Source organism: Mustela nivalis (genome assembly GCF_964662115.1).
Source record: "Mustela nivalis genome assembly, chromosome: 19".
NCBI lineage: Eukaryota > Metazoa > Chordata > Mammalia > Carnivora > Mustelidae > Mustela > Mustela nivalis.
In genome coordinates this window covers 25,480,752-25,503,153 of record NC_139038.1, presented here as the reverse complement: position 1 = coordinate 25,503,153, position 22,402 = coordinate 25,480,752, and the positions used below count along the sequence as shown (strand labels likewise).

Here is a 22,402-nt window from a genome sequence, read left to right as displayed (position 1 = left end):
TTTATCATCCTGTTCTTCAGCCCTCATTTTATTTTTCCCAAATCAATTTCTGAAAGTCAAAATGACTGATGGCTTCATACCCTGGACCATCATTCTCCTTATTAAATAACCCGGCATCGACAACAAAAACCTCTCAGGGTGGTGATGGTTACGTGAATCTATGCATGTGATAAAACTTCATGGAACCACATAAACACACACACACACACACACACGCACGCACGCACACATACACACGCACGCGCGTGCACGCACACACAGTGGTGCGTGTAAAACTCTGCAAAAATCCAATAAGGTCCGGAGCCTCGTGGCCAACGTCACTTTGCTGCCATTGCTGACACACTCTGGTTGTGTAAGATTTGTGACCGGGGCTGCTGGGTGACAAGAACACAAGAACTCCCCGTGGCGTCTGCGACAGCTTGTAAGTCAAAACTTATTTCAAAACTGAAAGTTTTTTAACATGCAAAGGCGATTTAAAGAACGAAATGAAAATCAGCTTTAAAAAAAAAAAATCTCCCAGCAGGTAAGACCGCCAACCTGCCCCTTACCTGAGAACTGGGGACCAGCGCCTTCCACCAGTGCCCGCCTTTCACCAGGTCAACCTCGCACAGGGGCACGGACACCTTCCCAATGACACAGTGGCGGGAGAACTTATCAAAATCCACCACGGTCAGCAGCAGGGTCCTCCTCTGCGCTTCTAGGAAGGGGATCTCGAAGGTGTAACGCTCCTCAAACACGGGTTTCTGGGTCTTGCGTTTGACCCCCGTCTGCTTCGAGTTCTTCTGGTCCGGCAGGAGACAGATCTTGACGTACGGGTTTGAGTGCGCCATGTCCTGGCGCGAGCCGTCGTGGGAGATGGGGGGCGGCAGGTCCCTGGCCTCGATCACCCTCACGGTCAGGTGGTTGTGCAGCAGGTCGTACTGGGTGCTGAAATGCAACATGCCCAGCTGGTACTTGGACAAGATCTCCTCATCAGTCAGGAAGTCCACGTCATCGCTGTTGGAGTCGAGGGAGTACAGCTGAGGCTCGAACTTTCTGAAATAGTCATCCGGGGTATAGGTCCGTCTGAGCACCGAGGGCTGGATGGGCTCCTTTTTGGCGCTGAGCACCCCAAACTCGATAGGCTTAATATCAATGAGTGGGGAGCTGGGCCGTCTGGATTCAAGACCTAAACAGCCGCCAGAAAGAACAATTAACACCACCACATGTGGGCCCGAACCCGGGCGGCTTCATGAGACTGGCAACACTTCCTAGATTCTCACACTGCTCACCCTGTTTCCTAAGGCTCTTCGTCATCTGCCCTCTATACCTTGAGATCCTCTTATCGATTCTGAGTCGCAACACGGAGGCATGACCATCCCCATCACAACCAGCCACCGTTCTCAACGCACTGACGTATCAAGTCACCGATCTCCACAAGACAGAGATCCCTATCTCTAAGGAGCAGCGATCCCTCCTCAATAGATGAGGAAACAGAAACTCAAAGTAACTCTCCAGAAGTAACGTAGGGTAGTAAAGAGGCAGAACCAGGAGTCAAACCCAGCTTGTCTGGCCCCTGAGTCTTGAGGCTAACCGTGACCCTATACTGCCTCCACTTCCAGAGAGTGGACTCTGGAGCCAGACTTCCTGGGACTTGGGTTTCCCATCTGTAAAATGGACTCTGTCATGGCACCTGCCTCAGAGGATGGTGGTTCATGGAGCCAATGCATGGAAAGGACTCGGCACAGAACGTGCCCAGTAAGAGTTTACTAAACGACAAGTTACTGTACTTCTTCAAGGATCACATTTGGACTTTCCCATTCCTGGGGCACCTCTCCCCTTCCCCTCAACCAGCAGATTTCATGGCTCCCAAGTCCGTCATTCGAATCTTTGCTCACCCCTCGATTCTAGTAATGAGCTCATGGAATTAAAAAAAAAGAAAGAAAGAGAGAAAGAAAGAAAGAAAACAATTATTTAACTGAAGGACAACACACAAAAATGCAGTGCATATGAGCTCAGAGCTCCGTGCTATGGATATACCCATCACCTCCCAAAGTGTTCTCCTGCCTTCTTTATGGAATTTTTCTGGGGATAAGGACCTTTAACACAAGATCAAGTCTCTTAGTAAAATGTTAAGTACACAACACTGTTAACTGTAGGCACCATGCCGTCCAGCAGATTTCTAGAACTTACTTATCTTGTGTAATGGAAACCAACACTGCCCCAGGTCCCGATCCCTGCAGAACTCAGTAACTACACTTTCCTCTCTGCCCCTACGAGCTTGACCACTAGATTGTGCACATAAAGCAGGGTCACGAAGCATTCATTCTTTCACAACATTCTTATTAAGTGCCCCAACACCTGTCCTGTCCGCTAACATCATGAGACTTTGGTCTGATGCATGGTTGCTACTCTGGTAACTGTGCTAAATGGAAATCGTCTGTGTACAGAGCTGGGCAGGAGACCTAGGAATCATCTAGATGGGTTCTATCTAAGACATATATAATGGGGTTCAGAAAGACAAACAACAGAGGTAACTTAAAACCGTCTCATTTGTAAGAGGGCAAAGAAACGGGTGAAATGAATGCTAATATGTTCAACATCTTATCAAAACGAATACATTTTAATGAGACAGTTTAAATTCTCTCATGTTTCCTGGCTTCAGAATCGTGGGTATTTAACACATACAGCATGTCTCCACGGGGCTTAGCCCCATTTAAATGCTCACCAGTGACATGTGGCTGGAGGTCGCTGGACTGGACGGTGCAGGTCGAGAACAGGCCTCTTGTTTTACAGATGGAAAGACCAAGGCCGAGAGGAGCCTCAGGTCCCCTCTGCTTCACTCTTTCAAGCCCTTGAACTTTTCTCTACTTCCTCCCCGCCACATACCCCCGGGAAAGATCAGACACGAATATTTCGAGTGCATTTACTTTATGAATTGTAAGCTTTCCCCCCCTCTGTTGGGTGAACTGCAGACAGCTGAACGAGAGAGGAGAGATACTTTGGGGGAGTGAAGGGAGGCTGGGAGTCTCTGGGCTTCATCCTCTTCCTTCTTCCTCATCCAAATCATCCCAACTTGTCAAACACAGATGCTGTACATCCGAGTGGACCAGCTGGGTGGGGGTGGGGGTGTCTGTGGACCCTATCGGACCCTGAGATACATTCTGTCTGGGTTTAAAGCTGAAGAAGTTTCATATAAAAACCGAGATTGCCAGTTTCTCCTCAGAAAGGGCAGGCACTACGGAGCCCACGGTCTCGTTCCCACGGCAAGAATGAGTCGCAGCTGTCCCTTTCAGTCGGGGGTAGCTTCCCAAAGGGGCCATAGTCCCCACCCTGCCCTGGCAACCGAGGCCAAGTCAGCTGCCACTTGTCACTGCGATCGAACAATCCTCATCTCTGCTCGACCCTTTGCAAGTCACTCACTGACAAGACCCGCCTGGCCCCAAAAGTTACTCGAATTTGCACCCCTTGGGGTCTGAAATGATACACGCGGTTCATGTCAATCAACTGAGCCAACTCAGTGAAACTTGTGATCAGGAAAAAGAAAAATTGATCAAAGTAAGTGCTTCTGGGGCACCTGGGTGGCTCCGTGGGTTCAAGCCTCTGCCTTCGGCTCAGGTCATGATCTCAGAGTCCTGGGATCGAGCCCCACATCTGGGCTCTCTGCTCAGCAGGGAGCCTGCTTCCCCCTCTCTCTCTGCCTGCCTCTCCGCCTGCTTGTGATCTCTCTCTGTCAAATAAATAAATAAAATCTTAAAAAAAAAAAGTGCTTCTGACTGAACCCAGCAGAAATCAGGTGCAACGCACTCCTGTCACATGGTCATTCTTCCTCCATCCTCTTGTCTCCCGGCTGCCCTCCCACTGTCCCCTCTCCAGAGACAACCCTGTCCCTCATCTCTTTCCTTGGGGATGCCACCAAGTGTCTGGGAAAGCCAGCTCTCTCCTTTGGTCCTGAGGGCTGGGCTAATGGGATTTTTAATCCGGGGAACCCGCAAGGAAGGGGAACGGCACAGGACCACGTGAGCCACGACCCCTAGGCAGTCACAGCAAAGACACTTACTTGAAATCCTCCGGGTCAGGCTGTACGTAGACTTAGATGTGTCTGAGGACGAGCATCTTCGATCTGGGGAATTGGTCCGTGGGGTCAGAGGGACTTCACTGCCCGTGTGGACGGAGTCCCCGTCCTTGTCACTGCTCCGGCTGGCCATCCTATAGGAATGAAAGAGGTCTCAATGGTTGTTAAAAATCCCCAGGGACGGGCATCTCTGCCCCTGGGAGGACAGCCCCGTGATCAAACAGCTCTCAGATCCAGTGTCTACAACTTGCAGTAACACAAACTTGAATCAGCGTGGCAGACCTAAATTTATCTCAGTAATGTCTTACTTTTTGCATAAAATGTGAAATGATATGAATAAATTCTGTCAAGAATGTGCATAATTTCCAGAGAGGCCGGTGGGGAGGGATATGTACTTATTCATGCTATTGTCACATAGGGGCGCCACGTAGGCTAAGTCAAGTCAAGACCTCTTGATGCTCAGTCTAGAAGGAACCACGGGGTTGCCTATTCTCGTCTGAACTTCTGCAAGTGGCTTTTGGTGGAAATGGCCTGCTATTTCAATCCTGTGTCTATACTTTAACATCTTTAAAAGTAACCTACGGGGGCACCTGGGTGACTCAGTCATTAAGCCTCTGCCTTTGGCTCAGGTCATGATCCCAGAGTCCTGGAACAAGCCCTGCATGGGTTTCCTGCTTGGCAAGAAGCCTGCTTCTCCCTCTCCCACTCTCCCTGCCTGTGTTCCCTCTCTAGCTGTCTCTCTGTCAAATAAATAAATAAAATCTTTTTAAAAAATAAAGAAAATAAATAAAAGTATCCTTTAACAGTGTCAACTCAAGAGTTCTCGGAGTCAAGGTTAAAGCTACAAAATGGCCCTGAGAATCAATGACTTAAGAGCAATAATTTGATGGGAAGAAATAGCTAAAAATGAGCAGCAGCCATGATCCAATGTGCTCCCAAGGAGGATGAAAAATACTAAAAGAAAAAGCACTGGGTTGGGGTTGGGGAGTTACAGGGTAGTAATTAAGAGCACAACCTCTTGGTCTGAACTCTGGCTGAGTGACCTTGGGCAAGGCCCTTCCTCTCTCCGTGCCTCCATCTACCCATCTGTCAAGTGGGAATAATAACGGTACCTACCTTAGATGGTTGCTCTCAACACTGTGTGAGTTAGCACATATAAAATGCTTAGAACAGTCCTAAGTAGTAGGTATGTGCTCAATACATTTTGGCTGGTATTATTACAATCTTTAAGAGCCCCCAGTCGCCAAAAAGCTAGGTGAGGATGCCATGGGGAGGGGAAGGGAGAGGAGGGTTAAAAAGGTGGTGGAGTGGCTGAGAGACTGATGCTGCTATTGACCCGCCCCTAAGCTACCCTGGCTGTAGATGGATACCTCCTGAGCCCGCACCCCCCACTCCCCCCCTCAGCTTGACATTTAAGCCTGTGCAGAAGCCAGTCTTGAAAAAATGCAAGTTTCCAATTCTAGGAGGTCTTCAGATACATCCTGTGCATGAAATGAGATGGATCTGATGTTCTCCCAAAGCAATATAAGGGTCCAGCCAGGACAAGACCGGGCATATGATGAGGTGAGGGGGGGGGGGGGCTGCAGAGGAATGCCCTGTCCTTGCTTGCCTCCTGCTCCCCGACAGGAAGGGGTGCACGGAGCAGATGGAATGGTGGGCGGTGGGGGGGTGGGGCAGGGGAAGGCACAGAAATGCAGCCATACTGTATACTTGATTCTTCTCTCGAAGGTAGAACCACCTCAGGCACCCCCAGCCACGTGCCTGTTTCCTGGAGGGCCGCTGTCGTAGGTCAGTGCGGCGGCCACCTCCACCTGTGATGTCTCACCCAGTTTTCAAGGCTCAGCTGAACGGCTGTGGCCCCTGAAGCCTCCGATGAGTCCTTTCAGACAACGACTGAGCCACCCCTGCTCCTCTGTACTCCCCGGGCTTCCCAGCCCTTCCCCTGGCACACTGAGCTGAGCCACGCTCTTCCCTCTGCCCAGAACACTCTTCCTGTCTCCATCTCCTGTCCGGTTCCTTCTCATCCTGAGTCAGGTCTCAGCTTCAACAGCATCTCCTCGGAGAGGCCCCACCCTGTCCCTACCTATCGCCTCCCCTTCCCCCCCCCATCAGCCCTTCCCTCCCTCTTCAACAATGCAGGAAAATAAGTCTTTAGTTGTGGCTTATCTTTTGTGTCTGACACTAAATTCTGACTCAGTGTCGCTCGTTCACCACGGCCGACCTTGCCCCAGTACGGCATCTGCCACGTGTGGGGTCTTCCACATTTATTTCTCAGTAAACGAAGGAATGAATTCACCCTTCTTAGGATTCTTTTTTTTTTTTTTTAAGATTTTATTTATTTATTTGACAGACAGAGATCACAAGCAGGCAGAGAGGCAGGCAGAGAGAGAGAGAGAGGAGAAAGCAGGCTTCTTGCCGAGCAGAGAGCCCGATGCGGGACTTAATCCCAGGACCCTGAGATCATGACCTGAGCCGAAGGCAGCGGCTTAAACCACTGAGCCACCCAGGCGCCCTTTTCTGATGTATCTTGACTCAAAATGATCTGCGTGCATATCTTGCCACGGCCCCCTGCCCCCCCCCCCCCCCCCCGCCACCGCACAGCAGGGTACACTCCTTAATGGGGGCATCTGTACTTCTCTTGATTAAAGGTACCAGGTGTGTCAGGCACTGTGCTAAATGCTCTGTCTGAACCATCTCATTAATCCTTAAAACAATCCAGAGTTTACTTGTTATTAAGAAGGTTTACCCCAGGGGCGCCTGGGTGGCTCAGTGGGTTAAAGCCTCTGCCTTCAGCTCAGGTCATGATCCCAGGGTCCTGGGATCAAGCCCCACATCGGGCTCTCTGCTCAGCAGGGAGCCTGCTTCCTCCTCTCTCTGACTGCCTCTCTGCTTACTTGTAATCTCTGTCTGTCAAATAAATAAATAAAATATTAAAAAAAAAAAAAAGAAGGTTTACCCCATTTACACATTGGCGGGGAGGGGGGGGTGTGGGCACGAGGGACAGGGGGTGGGGGATGGGGTGGATAATTATTTCGCACCACTGTTACACTCCCCATGCAGTCCAGCAATACCAGCATGCCCCCAACTACTGAGCTGGGGATCCCTTGTGAGACCTGTCAGAGCTACGGACATGATAGGTCCTCGATACGCGCTTGATGGACAAAGAAATGACCTGATGTTAGTTCACTCTTCAATGAGGGTCTTTCTGGCTTCGCTCCAAAAGCAGCCAGTCGGACTGTATATGGTTTTCCTGACCTTCACCAGCCCAGCCCTGCCAAGGAAAGCTGGGGGACCCAAATGACAAGAGCATGTGTGACGATGAATGGTGTGGTGTGTTCCCTAAAATCCCACACACAAAGGACTAGCTCATCTGTCACAGGCCGCCCCAAGGAAAGGTATGTCCTGTGGTTCTTAGCTCAAATGTCACAGTAGGAACGGCACTGCAAAGCCGGAACACTTGACATTTCTAGTCCCTGCCTGTTTGATAACATGCAACTGCCCACTTGGTAAATAAATCTGGGGAAAGCGCAAACTGCAAATTCACTTTTTGAATGATTTAACCCGCCTCCCCTTTACAGATTTCTCTTAACATTTTGCATTACGTTGAATGCCAAAAATGTATACTAAGGTGCTACCCAGGATTTAAGATATTCATCCTAAGCACGGAAAGTCATGTACCGTTGTTCAGGCTCTAGACTGCAAAGTTCTAGGTGGTATTCATAAGGACCGCCAGGTGAACGGGGCCTTCCGGAGTTGTGTGGTGTGTCGGCCCTGCTGGGAAGGCTCCAGCCCTCTTCTCAGCCTGTGGCAAAACCAAAGCGTCTTCCCAGAGGGTCTGCACCCCTTGCCCCCAGAAGGAGTCCCCCACTTGCACAATGGGTCAGCAGCCAGGGGAAAGTGCAACTGTCCTCCAGCTCAGTGCTAGAATCTAGGCCATGCATCCGTAACACTCAACATCTGGGCATCTGCGGTAAACAGGTAGCTGACTGCGTGCGCTAAACAGGTAGCTGACTGTGATTTTCAGGGTCCATCAGGATTCTGCCCTGGCTCAGCGGCCAACTCAAATTCCTGATTTGGCATTCAAGACCCTACAGGACCTGAGCTTACAGGCTCATTTTCCATGATTTCCCCAACTCTTCCTGGGTGCTCTGGAGTTTGCCACCCTGGGTCTATTCCCTCTGTAACCGCTCTGGTTACAGCACCCAAACTGTCTATTACAAAAATCGGCAAACTATGGGGCCTGATCTGCTGCCTGACTTTGAAGTAAGACAGGAACACAGCCATGCCCGTCCAGGAACGCACGGTCTATTGCTGCTCCCACACTATGTCTAGGAGCGGTTGGGACAGACTAAGCCCTTTCTAGGAAAAGTTTGCCCGGCCCTGGTCTACAAGCTTGGTTCACGTGTGTCAGGGGGGATGGCCCTTTCCCTGGTTCCAGGGTGGTCAGACAATCCAGGCATGATCCTAGCACCACGTCCACCAAGCAAAAGTGACTGGCTCAACTGATTTGGCACATGACCCAAATCAGACAAATGAGACAAATTCCTGCTGTTGAGAATGAAGCAAAGAAGCAAGCAAGCTTAAGAATGAAGCAAATATGGGGGGTGCCTGGGTGGCTCAGTTGGTTACGCATCTGACTCTTGATTTTGGCTCAGGTCATGATCTCAGGGTTGTGAGACTGAGCCCTGCATTGGGCTCTAAGCTAGGCATGGAGCCTGCTTAAGATTCTCTCTCCCTCTCCCTCTTCCCCTCCCCACTCCTCAAAAAAGAATGAGGCCAGTATAGAAGAAATGGGGGTGGGGGGGTAGAAGAGGGCACAAATGCATGCCCGTGACAACATATGACCCCTGGATCCAGCTATGCCTGAAGCCACTGTCCCTGGATTTTTCTCTATGAGACTATGCAAAACTGTCATAAAGGTATGCAGGGTGTGAATGCACAACTCTTGGGGGTGGCTGGACCTACGTACCTGCCTTATCCCCTCTACCACATTTAAAATCTCCTGAGCACAGTAATCAGACTCTATTGAGTCTCTGCATTCCACAGTGTCTGGCCCACAAAGCATACCAGAGACATAGTTACCAAAGAAACAGATTAAGTTTTCAACCAGGTGACTGGCACTTTCTGCCTGTAGGTTCAATTTCTGCCTACAGGTTCATCAGCTGGTCAATACCCATTTTTTAGAGTGAACAACACAGATAAAAACCATGCCCTCACTAAGCTGGCATCCTTCTGAGCATGGCTTTCAAGATACCAGATGCGCTGAGCCAACTTCAGCGACACAAGGCACTAGACAGTGGGAACGATCTCTCCATCATTCACCAAACATCTCAACTCCGTGTGTACCTGCAGGATTCAGGCTATATATACCCTGTGACTAATGAAAGCATTGCTTAACACTGTCTTTACACCAGTTTAAAGAATCTCCATCCATACCTACAAATTCTGGAAAAAAAAAAAAAAAGAAATGAAGACTTTACTACTCTGTGAAGCATGTTATGTGCACACCTCATTACTCTGAATCATAACCCTATAAAACAAGTTCTATTACTATTCTCACTTTACAGGCGCAGAACCCAAGACCCAACGGGGTTAAGACGCACCACTTACATTAATGCCTGCCAAGCAAATGTCAAGCATTTGCAAATGCTTTTCTGCGTACAAAGTCAGGCAGTCACCACAACCACCATATGACATAAACCCTATTATTTTTATCATCCCCACTTCACAGATGGGAAATCAAGGCACAGAGATCTAACAACTTGCTCCAGGTCACAGAACTGGGAAAAAGTAGGAGACACAGGATTTGAAGGCGCAGAGCCTGACACAGAGCCATGTTGCTATGGCGATATTTGATGCTTCTAAGAAGAGCAAGTAAGAGGACGGAGACGTGACCCCCCCAGCTTGGAGGGAAACTTCCAGAAGTTGTGGACTTCCAGAACCTGGAACAGCTCAAAGACTGAGCTGGAACAGCACCGGGTTCCCACTGCGGCTCTGGCTGTGGGCCCTCGCATTGCCTCCTGCCCTCTCGCAGCTCCCAGCTCTCACTCAGGAGGAGCTGGACTCAATGACGGCCAGGCCCTTCCCGGCGCTGGCCTTCCAGACTCAACCCAGGCTCTCTGGCCGAGTTCTTCCCTTAAGCCACCAAGAGGTGGACCAGACACATGGCTGAGAAGCTTCAAAACTATGTTCCCAAAAATATCTGAGCGACTGGCAGATGGAGACGTTGTGTGCAGGCGCGGGAGGAGCACGAATTGGAAATAAAATGAAAGATGCCAGAGAGAACATAAACAGCGTTGGAGGACAGGATGGAGCCTGGCGGTGCTTTTCTGCTTGCCTGTGCCTGAAGTTCTCGTTCAGACCAGCAAAAAGGCACCTGTTTGTCCACTCGGTCTACCAACCGGGCAGCAGCTGGACCTGAGCATCAACTCTGTGCCGGCCACTGGGTCAGCAGGGGCTAGGACCATGGGTCGTTCTGACGTGGACAGCCGTCCTTAGAATCTGGACATCCCTTGAGGAATGCAAGTGCTCCAAGTGCTCCCAGATCTCTCCTTCCACGTGGAATGACACTCAACGTTGATGAAAAGCACGCACAGGCTTAGCACTGAGCGGTTCCCGTCTCAGAGGAACCGAGGGAAACGGAGGGGAAGCTGGAGGCCGGCCACAAAGCGACAGGCGCGCAGCCGGTCCCCCGTCCCCGTGCGCAGCACAGAGGTCCAAGGACACCCGGTGTTTCCCCTCTGCCACGCCCCCGAGCCCTCCTACCCGCACCCCCCACACACCAACAGAGCAAAGCAAACATCTCGAGATCGAGAGATTAGAGATCGCTTCCAAGGAAGTTCAGAGCAGTTTTTACTTACAGCCAGGGAGGGGTCTGGGCAGGGAAAGGTCCCAGAATTTCAACTTCATCCTCACTCGACTGACAACAGCTGGATTCATAGCACCTCTGACAGCAGTGCCTGCAAGTCCATCTGCACAGTAGCAGATCGGAGATTCTAGAAAGAAAACCCTGAGGCCATCGGGGGAGGTGGGCGGTGGAGAGGGGGCGTGGGGGGGGGAGGGGGGAGGAGGGGAGAGGAGGAAAAGGAAAAACACCCGAAAATTACAAGCGGCCGATCCCTGCTGGGAATAAGGACATTCAGGAGTTCTGTCTCTGCGGCTGAACACTTAGAACAAAATGTTTTCCGTTTCTATTTACCAACTGCAGGCCCCAAGATGGCAAACACCAACTCGCCGAGCCGTTAATAGCGAGCAAAACATTTGCAGGTATTTTCCTGGGTAGTTTACGTGAACGTCTTTCTTGACAGGTGGGTGGTTTATACAACATCGGGAGGGCTTATACAATATGTTCTTGAGACACAATGAATATTACTCTGCCTTCTTGAGAGCAAAGCAAAAGAGGTTTTTTTTAAAAAATCACCTCAGTGACGTGAAAGTAAACAGAGGTCACTGAACGGAGTAAGGAGGGGATAGGTGGGGAGCAATCTGGCCTGTCTACAGGAGTGTCTCCTCGTCCTAGGAATCTCCCTCCCTTCCGCAGAAAGGCAGCAAAACCACTGTCGCTCTAAGCATCCAGTCGTTCTTTTATACCGAACAGCCCCACAGCCCCACGTAAGACTCCAAAGCGAAAGGCAAGCACCTCTTGATCAGAAACCAGACCAAAGGAATCATCGAATGAACCCACCTCGTTCAAAGGTTCCAACTGCCCTTTTAGAGATCCACGAAGAAGCCAAGGGGCGTCGGGGGGAGAGAGGATTACAAAAAGAGAGACAAGACCAGTTTAGCAATATTCCAGCAACTCAGAAAAGAAAGAAAGAAAAGAAGAAAAAAAAAAAAAAAAAAAGCCTGCATCTTTCCAATCTTTCCACTTACCATCCTGGGAAGGGCGCTGACTCCCTAACAAGCTGCTGCTGTCTACGGGGCTGCCGGTAGCCTCCTGGCTAACCAGCACCGAATAAATGGGAAACTTTAGCATTTCGATTTGATTTGCACCGTATGCTGCTATGAATCAGAGCGGGTGGATAGATAGTCATGCTATCCAACGCAGCCACACTTCAGAAGAGCAAACCTTCCCATACAGAAATAGCCATGAAGCCAACCCAGAAGGACATGATTAGCTAAGAGGCAGGCAGACACAATGTGTGACTTGGGATGTGATTTGGCTTCTCCCACCCTCCCAGGGGCCCTACCTTAAAATCCTGCTCCAATGGTGATGGTGGGGAGTTCCATATGACCACCCACAAACACAGGGAGCAGAAGAGGAAGCCATAATCTGGTCCTGGGAGGGGGTGGGGGGGTGGGGCTACCTCCCTTTTCAGCCCCACCTTCCACCAGGACTTCTTCTCACAGGTTCCCCAGGCATAGACTCCCTCCCCCCACCCCCCACCGCCAGGGAAGAGTGGCAGTGGCTTAGGAACCAAGAGGCCAAGTAAACCAGATAGATTAGGAGGAGTTCCGCATCCCAGCCTGGGATAAATCCCGGAGATGAACTCAAACTCAGAACGTCGAATCCAGACAAAGAAAGTTACCCTCTTTTTCAGTTCTCTCGCAAGGAGATGAGGGTCTCAGTTTGGTACCACTGCACGTTAACATGTTTCTAACCCTTGTACATCTACCCCCCCCACCCCCAGCCCCTCTTCCTTTCTAAACGGAGAGCAGACCTCAGCTCGGAGTCTTGGACATAACAAATATGTGGCATTATTATCATTGTGTTTATTTTTCCAGCTGCCTTCTGTTTATGTCATGTGATTCTGGTTTTCTATTATGGTAGTGACATCAAGTTTCCTTTTCTTTTTTTTTTTTTTTTTTTTTTTTTAAGATTTTATTTATTTGACAGACAGAGATCACAAGTAGGCAGAGAGGCAGGCAGATAGAGAGTGAGAGAAGGAAGCAGGCTCCCTGCTCAGCAGAGAGCCCAATGTGGGACTCGATCCCAGGACCCTGAGATCATGACCCGAGCCGAAGGCAGCGGCTTAACCCACTGAGCCACCCAGGTGCCCCTCAAGTTTCCTTTTCATACGACTTTAAGTTAAAAAAAAAAAAGTGAGTCCCTTTATAGGAAAAAGTATTAAGTAAATATAGTACAAGTGGTACACAGCTCATGAAAAATTAAAAATCCTTGAAGTGATAAGGGAATGGCTGCAGCTTGGGAAAGAAAGTCTCAGGCACTAATCAAAAACTCTTCCAAAAGCAAAAGTTGAACCACACACAGAACAAGACCTGAAGATGCCTGGGGGCCACACAGAGCTGAGAGGATAAGTGTTAGAGCCGGCTTCACCACCAGCCAATCATGTGACTTGGGTAAATCAGGGGGCCACTCTGAACCTCAGTTACCTCTTCTCTTCAATGAAGGGCTAAGCTAGGACTCTCTGAAAATGCCTGTGTGTGCTGACCAGCTACAAAGTATCTGCACTCTTTCCCTGGCTTTATGAGAATAAGGTGGTTTTGTCAAGACCAGCTGGAACCTATTAGGCATCAGAGACTGTCCTGGCCAATACAACAGTGAAAAGGCAGCAAAAAGCTACACCCTCGTGCACTGACATGAGAAAGTGCTTGAAGATGCTTACAATAAAGTGCAAAGATAAAGGGCTGCTTTTTCCTTGGAAAACAGTCCCTGCCCATTCTTTTCTAAGAGGAAAGCATTTCTTGGGTGTGTGGTGATCAAAAGACACCATTTATAAAATCATGTGTGTAGAGACAAGGCCACCACAGGGCCCAATCATCTAGCTTTCTCAAACCCCAGGTACAGGAGGAAGGTCCAGGAGCAAAGAGAAACTAAGGAAGAAGAGGGGAGGGAACGTGTTTATACGTTCCCAGCATGCTAAGTCTTTCTTTACATTGGGTCCACGGCGTTCGTGTATTTGACTGGTTGGAGGATCATTGATTCAAGCCAGAAAGAAAGAGGAAGAAGGAGAATCCAGATATTCTAGAACAGGGGTTGGCAAGCTATGACTTAAAAGGCTATATCTAGCCCACAACCTCCTTTTGTACGGTCCTCCAGTTAAGGATGATTTTTGTACATTTTAGAACAGTTGGGAAAAAATCAAAAGAAAATGAGTACTTGACATAGCACACAGTATATGAAATTCAAATTTCAGCGGCCACAAGGAGTTTTATTGGAACACAGCCACGCCCATGCATTTACTATTGTCTATGGCTGTTTGAAGCCGTACTCAGACTTGAGTATCTGTGACAGACCATGTAGTGCTCCAAGAAAAATATTTACTATTTGGACCTTTATAGAAAAAGTTTCCTACCTTGTTGCAGAAGGAAAGTCAGTTTCACCAAGCCAGACTCATTTTAGCTGCTTAACAAATCCCCCACTGATCCCCACCATCTCCCTTTTAAATCCCACCATGACCCCTAAGCAGCTGTGTGACCTTGGGCAAGTCACTGATCTCTGTCCTAAAGGTGGTCATTAAAAACAACAGAAGCCTGTTCTAATAATGTGTATTTCGCACTGGACTATGCATTCTGAGAGGCAGGCTGTGCTGTTTTCACAACTGTACCCCCAGCGCTCATATACAGTAGGTGGTCACTCACCTATTTATTGAGTGACTACTGAATAGCCCCCCCACCCAACATTCAGCATGCAGTAAATGTACAATAAATATGACCTTCACTGAACTTGAAAAGAGGACCTAAAGATTCCACAGAAGCCAAAGGAGCGAATCTAAGCCAACCAGAGGGATGGAAAGACCAAGATGGGGGACAGAGCACGGAGTTCCTGCCAGGTTGTAAAGTCTGAGGACAAGATGTGAGCCAGTGGGGAACCGGGAAATCAGCAGCCCTCCCAGCTGTAGCCGAGGATAAGAGAAGTGAGCCCAGAGGCACCCTCAGTGTGGGAACCTGTAGGCTTCGCTGGGCAGAGAGGAGCCAACCCCAGAAAGCAAGCAGCTCAACTGGTCTGACTGCAGGTCTGACTGCATGACCTTGGCGCTGACCTGTCGCCACTTCCCCGCCTTGTATTGAAGGGAAAGGTCTCTTGTCAAGCAGCCTCCCCCCAAAAAGGATGCCTGGAAATGATTTCGGTCCAAGAATTCTTGCGAGAGTTTCCTCAAGGTGATGGGGGTCCACAACTACCAGACCCCAATGCAATGGCCGAAAACGACCGGCTGCTCCCGCCCCCACCAACAGCGCTTCTATAGTATATCCCCCACCCCTCAGCACCCAGTGCCCGGGAGAGACGACGTCCTTGTCCCTCCAGGCCGGAACAGCTGCCTCAGGCTCGCTCCGCCGGCCAATTAGCCAGAGCCGTCACCACGGCAACGGCAGCTGGCGGGCCGGGCGGCTGGCGCGTCCCGGGCCGCCCTCCCCGCGGCCCCTCCCCCGGGGTGGGGTGCAAGGGGAGCGGAGGGGGGCAGAAAAGTCCGCCCCACCCCCACTTCCTCCCAGGAGGTGAGGGCGCGCGTGCAGAGTCCACAGGGGCCCTTCGTCCCGGGGTGTGGGGGTCCCCAGCCCCCTATCCTGGGTCGCACCCCCGCCACTGCACAGGTTGCGTGCCCTCGGGCACCCTTTTTCTCAAGGCAAGTTTGTGGGAGCCCCGCCGCGCGTCCTCCCTTCCGCGCGCTCACGGCCGGAGGGGGCGCGGCACCCCCCACCCGCACCGCGGACCTTGCCCCCCAGCCTCAGCCCTACCTGGATGTACGCCATTTTCGCCCTCGCGCACTCACTCCGGCCCGGGCATGGCGCCGCCTCGGCCACTTTGCCCTCGCCAACAGGGGAGGGGGGAGAGAGCAAAGGGGGAAAGGAAGAAAAAGGCAGCCGGGTGGCCCCAGACGTGACTGGCGTGGCTGATGAGCGGCGCCCGCCCCTCTGCCGGCCGCCCCGTCCTTGCCTTTCCCTGCGTTCCGGCTCCCGGAGTCGGGGCCGCCTCCCAGGTTGGGAGAGCTGGGGCGCCCAGAGCCCCCGCCTCGGCCACTCTCGCAGTCCGGCGCTCCCCCCGAGGCGCTGCCCTGGCTGGAAAGAGGCCGGGGCGCCTGGGGAAGGAGCCCGGGGCAGCCGCGGGGACTGCAGCGACCCCGGCGCAGGCGGGGCTGGAGACGCGGGGCCGGTGCGCGCCGGAGGCGGGGGAGGGGATGGGGAAGCGGGTGGGAGGGGGCGGTGCGCGGGTCAGCCCATCCGGTCGGCACCGGGGCTGGCACCTACCCAGAGCAGAGCCCCCGGGACGGCCTTGATGCCGAGGGGATACAGTCCTGCCCGCTGTGGAATCTGGAGCGGGGAGGGTCCTCCCCATCCAGCCCTCTCCCAGTCCGGGTTGGGAAAACTTTATTCCCGCCCCACCCGACGCGCCTAGAACTGTTGCAGCGAGGAACGCGGAGGCCAAATGAATGGGAGCCTTAAGTGCATGTGGGGCCTAGGGTGCCCGGAGGAACATGCCGTGGCCTGGGCCGCAGGGGCGCGCCGAGACAGCGGAGCGCCCCTTTTACCCTAAACCTGCCCTAGATGCGCCCTGGGCTCAACAGGTCTGGAGCGGGGCGGCCCGGCAGCGCCACCCAGCGTCGAGCCCGCGACGTGCGCTCCTCTGCCCGCTCAAAGCTCAGCGAACGTGCGCCCCCGGGCGTGTCCACCCAGTCCCGCCCGCCCGAGTGGCTGGGGCGCCCTGTGTCTGGAGTCCTCCCCCAAACCGGTTCTCCCACCCTCAGCGGCGTCAGAACTGGGGCCCACTCCGCTACTGAGGGATTTGAAGTGGAACATTGCCCTCCGCTGGTTCTCTTTTTAAAATGCCCCGCCGTCTCCTGTTGCCGGTCACCTGTTTATCAATCTTTTAACTCCCCAGCGCCTCCGCCTGTCTTCTTCATCACTAAAAATGGCATAAAATCTCTGTCCTGCCTTTTCCCCAGGGCCGTTTTGTGGGGATAAATAAGGAACGTGGAAGTAACAAAAGGCGTAATGTGCGTCTGTGTGTGTATGTTGCGTGAAAATCTAACCAGTACACACTTTTTAGTTTGTCCGTCGTATTTGATTCATAGCAAGTGGCCTGCAGCACATGCTGAGCACTTATCATCTGGGAGACACCGTGATCACAAGCACTTCACAAGCATGATTTCATTTTATCGTCCTCTGCCTTGCTCACTATGTGTCTAGCACACCGCCTGATCAGAGTGGGCACTCAATAAATGTTTTTCTTGTTGGCTGTGGACTCCTCCTAACTATTTGAGGGAGGTGTTACAGTTCTCCCCAGTTCACAGATGAGACTGAGGTACAGTGAGGTAGGACCACCGCCCCCCCGCCAAACACCACAGAAGCATGGCGGATATCACCATGTTTGAAGCCACACAGTGTGCCCTCCTAACAACTTAATTGTGTTTACCCGTAGTGTTTCTTCAGCATTGATGGAAAGGGTGCTTGGTAGGGAGAGGGCTTCACAGAGGAGGAGTGATTACCGGGATGGGAGCTTTTGGGGAGAAAATTTGAGAGAAGTGCAAGAGGTTGCCAGGTGTTTCCAGGAAGAAGAGCTAACCTTTTTGAGACTGTGGGCCAGGCTCTGCTTTAGGCCTTTTACACAAATTGAATTCTCAATTCCCTGATGACCATGAGGTGGGCACTATTATATCCCAGTCTCTAGATGAGAAAAGAGGAGGCATAAAGCTGTTAAGTAACTTGCCCAGGGGGTAAATGGCATTGAGGGGCTGGGATTCAAACTAGACAGCCTACACCCAATCTGTCCCCTAGCCACCGCACCACACTGCCTCATAGTACTGGGTATTGGGGAAAGGGAAGGAAATCCTTAGGATTAATTTGATACCTTAATCCCTAAAGACTTAAAACTGTCAGAAAACCAAGCACCCCTCCTCCCATGAAGGTTATTTTAAATGGGCATAACGGAAACTACTTCTGGAGTAATCAATCACTTCTCCATATGTAAAGCACCTGGCATACAATAGGTGCTTAATAAATGCTTGTTGAATGCATTAATGGGTGGATGCTGCCAACTCTTGAGTCATTATCATGGTTGGAAGCTGAGCACTTCGCATGTGTTCCTTTGTAATCCTCACCAGAGCCCTACGAGGTGGGCACTATCATTGTCCCATTTTCCTGATGGGAAGGCTGAAGTTCTGCAAGAGAAAGTGAGTCACCCTAGGTAAACAAGTGAAGAATGACAGGGACAGGACAAAAATGCAGATGTGCTTAATTCTGAAAGCCCAGCTCCTCAGAGCTGTGCCATCCTGCCTCCAAAGGAAGAATGAACAAGACGTCAGTGCTACATCATTTGTCAGATGTCCCTCCAAGACTGGCTTTCAGGGTCCCCAGCTCTGGGAGCCTCTCCCTGCTATTCCCAGGGAACTGTAGTCCTGCTTTCAGGAGAAGCTCCTACTTCAGAATTCTGTGGGGCTCCTAAACTTAGGAAGGAAAAAGAGTTACATCTCTATTGTCACTAACCTCTACGTGAAATTCAGTATCGCCTTTCATTATGGATGCAGGCAACAAACCACAATAGCATTAACATTTACCTGGGTTTGTCCCCAGTAGAAAGAGAAATAGAGTAGAAGAGAAATAGAAGTCAATAGAAATCAGGTACATTCATATCACATTACAGTTGTGGCGAATAACTTGAAATTTTATTTACACTCTTTACTGCCTGAAAAATCACAGCTACTACATCTATTTCATGCATTAATGAGGAGGCACATACATTACCATATTTAAATTGGTTTTAATATTTTGATAAGGGTATATCAATAGAATTGTCATTTCATGATAATCCTATGTATTCCACTCTATTGTTTAAAGACATTATTCTGAGATGGGGTCTATAGGCTTCAGTTGACTGGGACGGGAGGCGGTCCATGGCACAGAAAGGATTAGGAACCCGTGCAAGTAACATGTGCATTAGCTCAGGGGTGAGAGTGGGAACTGGCAAGTAATTCTCTGGCTGGAAGGAGGGGAGGATGGTGCCAGGTGAGGCTCAACAGGTAGGAGAAGCCAGATGCCCTGCGGACTGGTAAGTTACTCCATAGAAGAGCAGGAAGGGTCTGGCCTGGAAGTATTTTGGCAGGGGTGTGTCTGTCTGTCTGTCTGTGGACGCGGAGTAGACAAGCCTGGAGGCAGCAATCCAGGTATGAGGCGATTTGGGCCTGAGCTTTGGTCACCGCAGTGAATCAGTGCCTGTAACTGAATGAGCAGTGATGAGGTAGGTTGCGGAAGGCAGAGGAGGCTGGAGGAAGGCAGGTTTGCTGGGGGAAGAGTTGGGGTTTTATCTCTGGATATGTCGAATCTCAGATACGTATTGTGTAGAGTTCCTGGGAGCAACTCCATCCCAACCAGCTTGAGCAAAACAATCTAAGGACTCATGAACTGGGAAGTCCAAGGGCCAGTCCTATAGTCGGGGCTGGATTTAGAGAGGCAGAAGAAGTTACGAGGCCTCACTCTCTCCGTATCTCACCTCTTCACGGCTTTTCTCTGAACACTGGATTTTTTTTCTCCTGGAGGAGGTCTGCTCCTCGCAGCAGAAACATGGCCAGTAGCGGACTTGAGCTTCTGGTGTATTCATTTATGCTCCAAAAGCAAAAGAGACTTTTAAAGAAATCTTAAGGGAAAAACTCGAATTGGTCCTGCTTGGGTTAAGTTCCTATACCTCTGAACCAAGCACTGTGTCTAGAGAAGCCAGCACCCTTCTTGAATGCACCGAGACCCCGCTGAGCTGAGACTAAGAGCCACCATCCTCCAACCCCAGAGGGCAGACACATAATAATGGTTTTCTCTTTAGGATCCTTAAGAAGGTAGTTAGGAGGCAGGGCAAACCACAGACCTCAGGATATCTATTATAATTCAAAAGCACCAGAACAGCAAAAAGCAGACTCTGGCAAGCATATGGGCAACACACATTCTGGTTAGGTGACTTTCTATTCCTGCCAAACAGGCTGACGGCACTTGTCTCCTAAGTCAGTTTTAATTACACAGCCTCCTGAACATGCCATTCTGATCCTGTTTTAGCTGTGCCCATAACCCTGGGCAGTGTTTCCGAACTCTGGGGAAGTGAGAAGGCTCTGGGCTAATTAAATAGCTGGTCTGGTAAAAGGCAGAACAGCCACCAACTGTTAAGTATGATCCCTGAGGCGGACATGACCAAGTAACCCCCCATAGGACCTGGAGTCCCTTCTTGGTCTTCACCAAGGGCAATGTGGTTTGATGATAGCAAGAGATCTGGATTCCAGTCCAGCCTGGCCTACCCAAGTAGCTGTGTGGCCTCATGCAGGCCGCTTCGTCCCTGGGAGCCTCAGTTTTCCTCACCAGCAGAATGGGTATAGTAGTTCCCTCTGAGGGCAGGTGTGAAGTCAAGCAAATGAGAAAAATGCATGTGAAACACCCGTGTATGTTCACAGTTAGTGGTTCTCTGTTTCTTTCTCCCACTACATTGAATCTGAGGCCATGGCATCTCTTATTCTATTTTATAGTTTTAAGGAAATGTTGTGTGAGGGAGGAGGAAGAGACAAAGCAGAGGTTAAAATCCTGGCCTGTGGGATCAGCCAGGCCTGAGTCTAAATCATGCTGACTTCCACTTAGCAGCATTGACCTCAGATCTATCTCTCTGTGCCTCAGCGCCCTCTTCATGGAATGGGATGCCAGCAGCCACTGTTTCATGGAGGTGAGGAGTCCACCGGATAGCTCCGTTAACCCTTGGCACCGTGCCTGCCACGGAGGAGTTCCTCAAGGAAGGCTAGTTAGGACTATTTTTTATTTTCAAAACAGAATCATAGCCCATGAAGTTGCTTTAATTACTGATACCTGTACTAGGTGCTTTATGTACCCTGATCAGTTTCTCTTTTTTGTTGGTGGCCAATACTGGGAAGAGAGAGCGCCATATCACACACTGGCACAGGCATTCTCAAACTTAAGTGTGCACAGAAGTGGGGGGATAAATGGGGATTTTTGTTAAAATCCCCATTCTCAGACTCCTCCTCCAGAGAGTCTGATGCAGTTAATAAATCAAGGGCTGGGGTCTGGAGGTCTGCTTCTCCTAATACGCTTCCCAGGAAATGGCTGATGCAGGTGGTCCAACATCTGACCTTGACCTCGGCAGGCTAGGACGTCATCTTTGTAATGTTCGCTCACTTCCTTCTTAGGAGGACCCTCACCCCCAGGGCCTATCTGTTGGTGGGAATGAGTCTGGGTGGAAGACGGCACTGGGGCAGGTGTGCACCTGGTGGTGCCCATAAACCCTGAAGATGTTTGGCTCACCAAGGACACCTCACCTCCCGCTGATCTCAGCATTGCACCAGAACGTGTCATCTCGCCTGCCATCGGCTGGCATCACTCCTAAGGATCTTGCTGCAATGAAGGAGTCCCCTGGTCTAGCTTCTGAAGCCCCCACACTGGTTCAAGAATTTCCACCACAAATGCCCCTGTCTGCGGCTGGTAGCTACAGTCAACCAAACTCTCTGCGCCCCGTGATTCATAGAAGGGTAGCTAATTATTTAGTCTTCAAGAAGGACAATCTGAGGGCGATTTAATAATGGGCTGCACGCATCTGAAGACCTATTAGCAGAGCACTGGTGACCACCTGTTCCCTCTCTCTGCCACAGCTAGGAAACAGAGATGGGATTTAGCGACACAAATAGAACAGAGAACCAGGGTAGGCATCGGGCACGGTGATGATGTGGTATTAAGGGGCAGCACATAAAATCTACTTTCCCAGGACTTGTGACAAGGCAAGAGCTTTGGGTCTGATGTGTCATCTTCCCCCAGAGGCCAGGAGCAGTGTCTGATGTTTTGCACAACTTCAAGAGAAGGATTTTGTCTTCCTCATCCCTGTACTGGCACCAGGCACAGTGTAAGCCGGCCGTTCTCAAAGTGTGCTTCCCCCGACCAGCAGGCATCCGCGTCTCGGGGACCTCTCTGGAGATGCGGAATCTCAGTCCTCACCCTGCACCTCCTGAACCAGAAACTGCTGGAGGGTAGGGAGGGGGGACCGCAAGCTGTGTTTCAACCACCACTCCGGGTAATTCTGATGCTGGCTGCAGGGTGAGAACTCCTGAGGTTCCAACCTTCCTGTGCATTCCAACTGCCTGCGGATCTTGTTAAATGAAGTTTCTGATTCACCAGGTCTGGCGTGGGTCCTGAGACTGTGCACGGCTAACAAGCTTCAAGGGTGAGCGGCGGACCACGGTTAGAGGATCACAGATCTACGACAAATGCCGGCTCATGTCATTCCTCTGCTGGAAACCCTCCAGCGACTCATCTCACTTAAGGGCAAAGTCAAAAAGGTCCGACATAACCTGGTCCCCATTACCTTGTCTGCTGTCCCGATCTCTGCTCTCCTACCCTTTGCACGTTTCACTCCACCCCAGCCCCCTCACTGTTTCTTGAACCCTCCAGACTCCAGGGCTTCTGCACTTGTTTCTGTTG

At 50.8% G+C, this 22,402-nt stretch overlaps 1 protein-coding gene across 11 annotated transcripts in view; it reads right to left on the bottom strand.

The window, feature by feature from the left end:
• The window catches only part of SYT17 (synaptotagmin 17), an 85,915-nt gene extending 69,579 nt beyond the window's left edge, over positions 1 to 16,336 (bottom strand). Inside the window, exons 1-5 of one of the 11 annotated variants that reach the window (XM_082714920.1) lie at positions 16,202 to 16,277; positions 11,739 to 11,756; positions 10,915 to 11,063; positions 4,040 to 4,188; positions 549 to 1,168 (exon numbers count right to left, since the gene is read on the bottom strand). In XM_082714920.1, coding sequence (XP_082571046.1) covers positions 549 to 1,168; positions 4,040 to 4,187 — 768 coding nt within the window. In that variant the 5' untranslated portion in view covers position 4,188; positions 10,915 to 11,063; positions 11,739 to 11,756; positions 16,202 to 16,277. Of the gene's footprint in view, positions 1 to 548; positions 1,169 to 4,039; positions 4,189 to 10,914; positions 11,064 to 11,738; positions 11,762 to 11,926; positions 12,155 to 12,243; positions 12,265 to 15,691; positions 16,122 to 16,201 lie in introns of those variants that run through there. The other 10 variants (XM_082714924.1, XM_082714925.1, XM_082714926.1 and 7 more) reach the window with 10 other exon arrangements.
• Between the last annotated feature and the right edge of the window lie 6,066 nt (positions 16,337 to 22,402).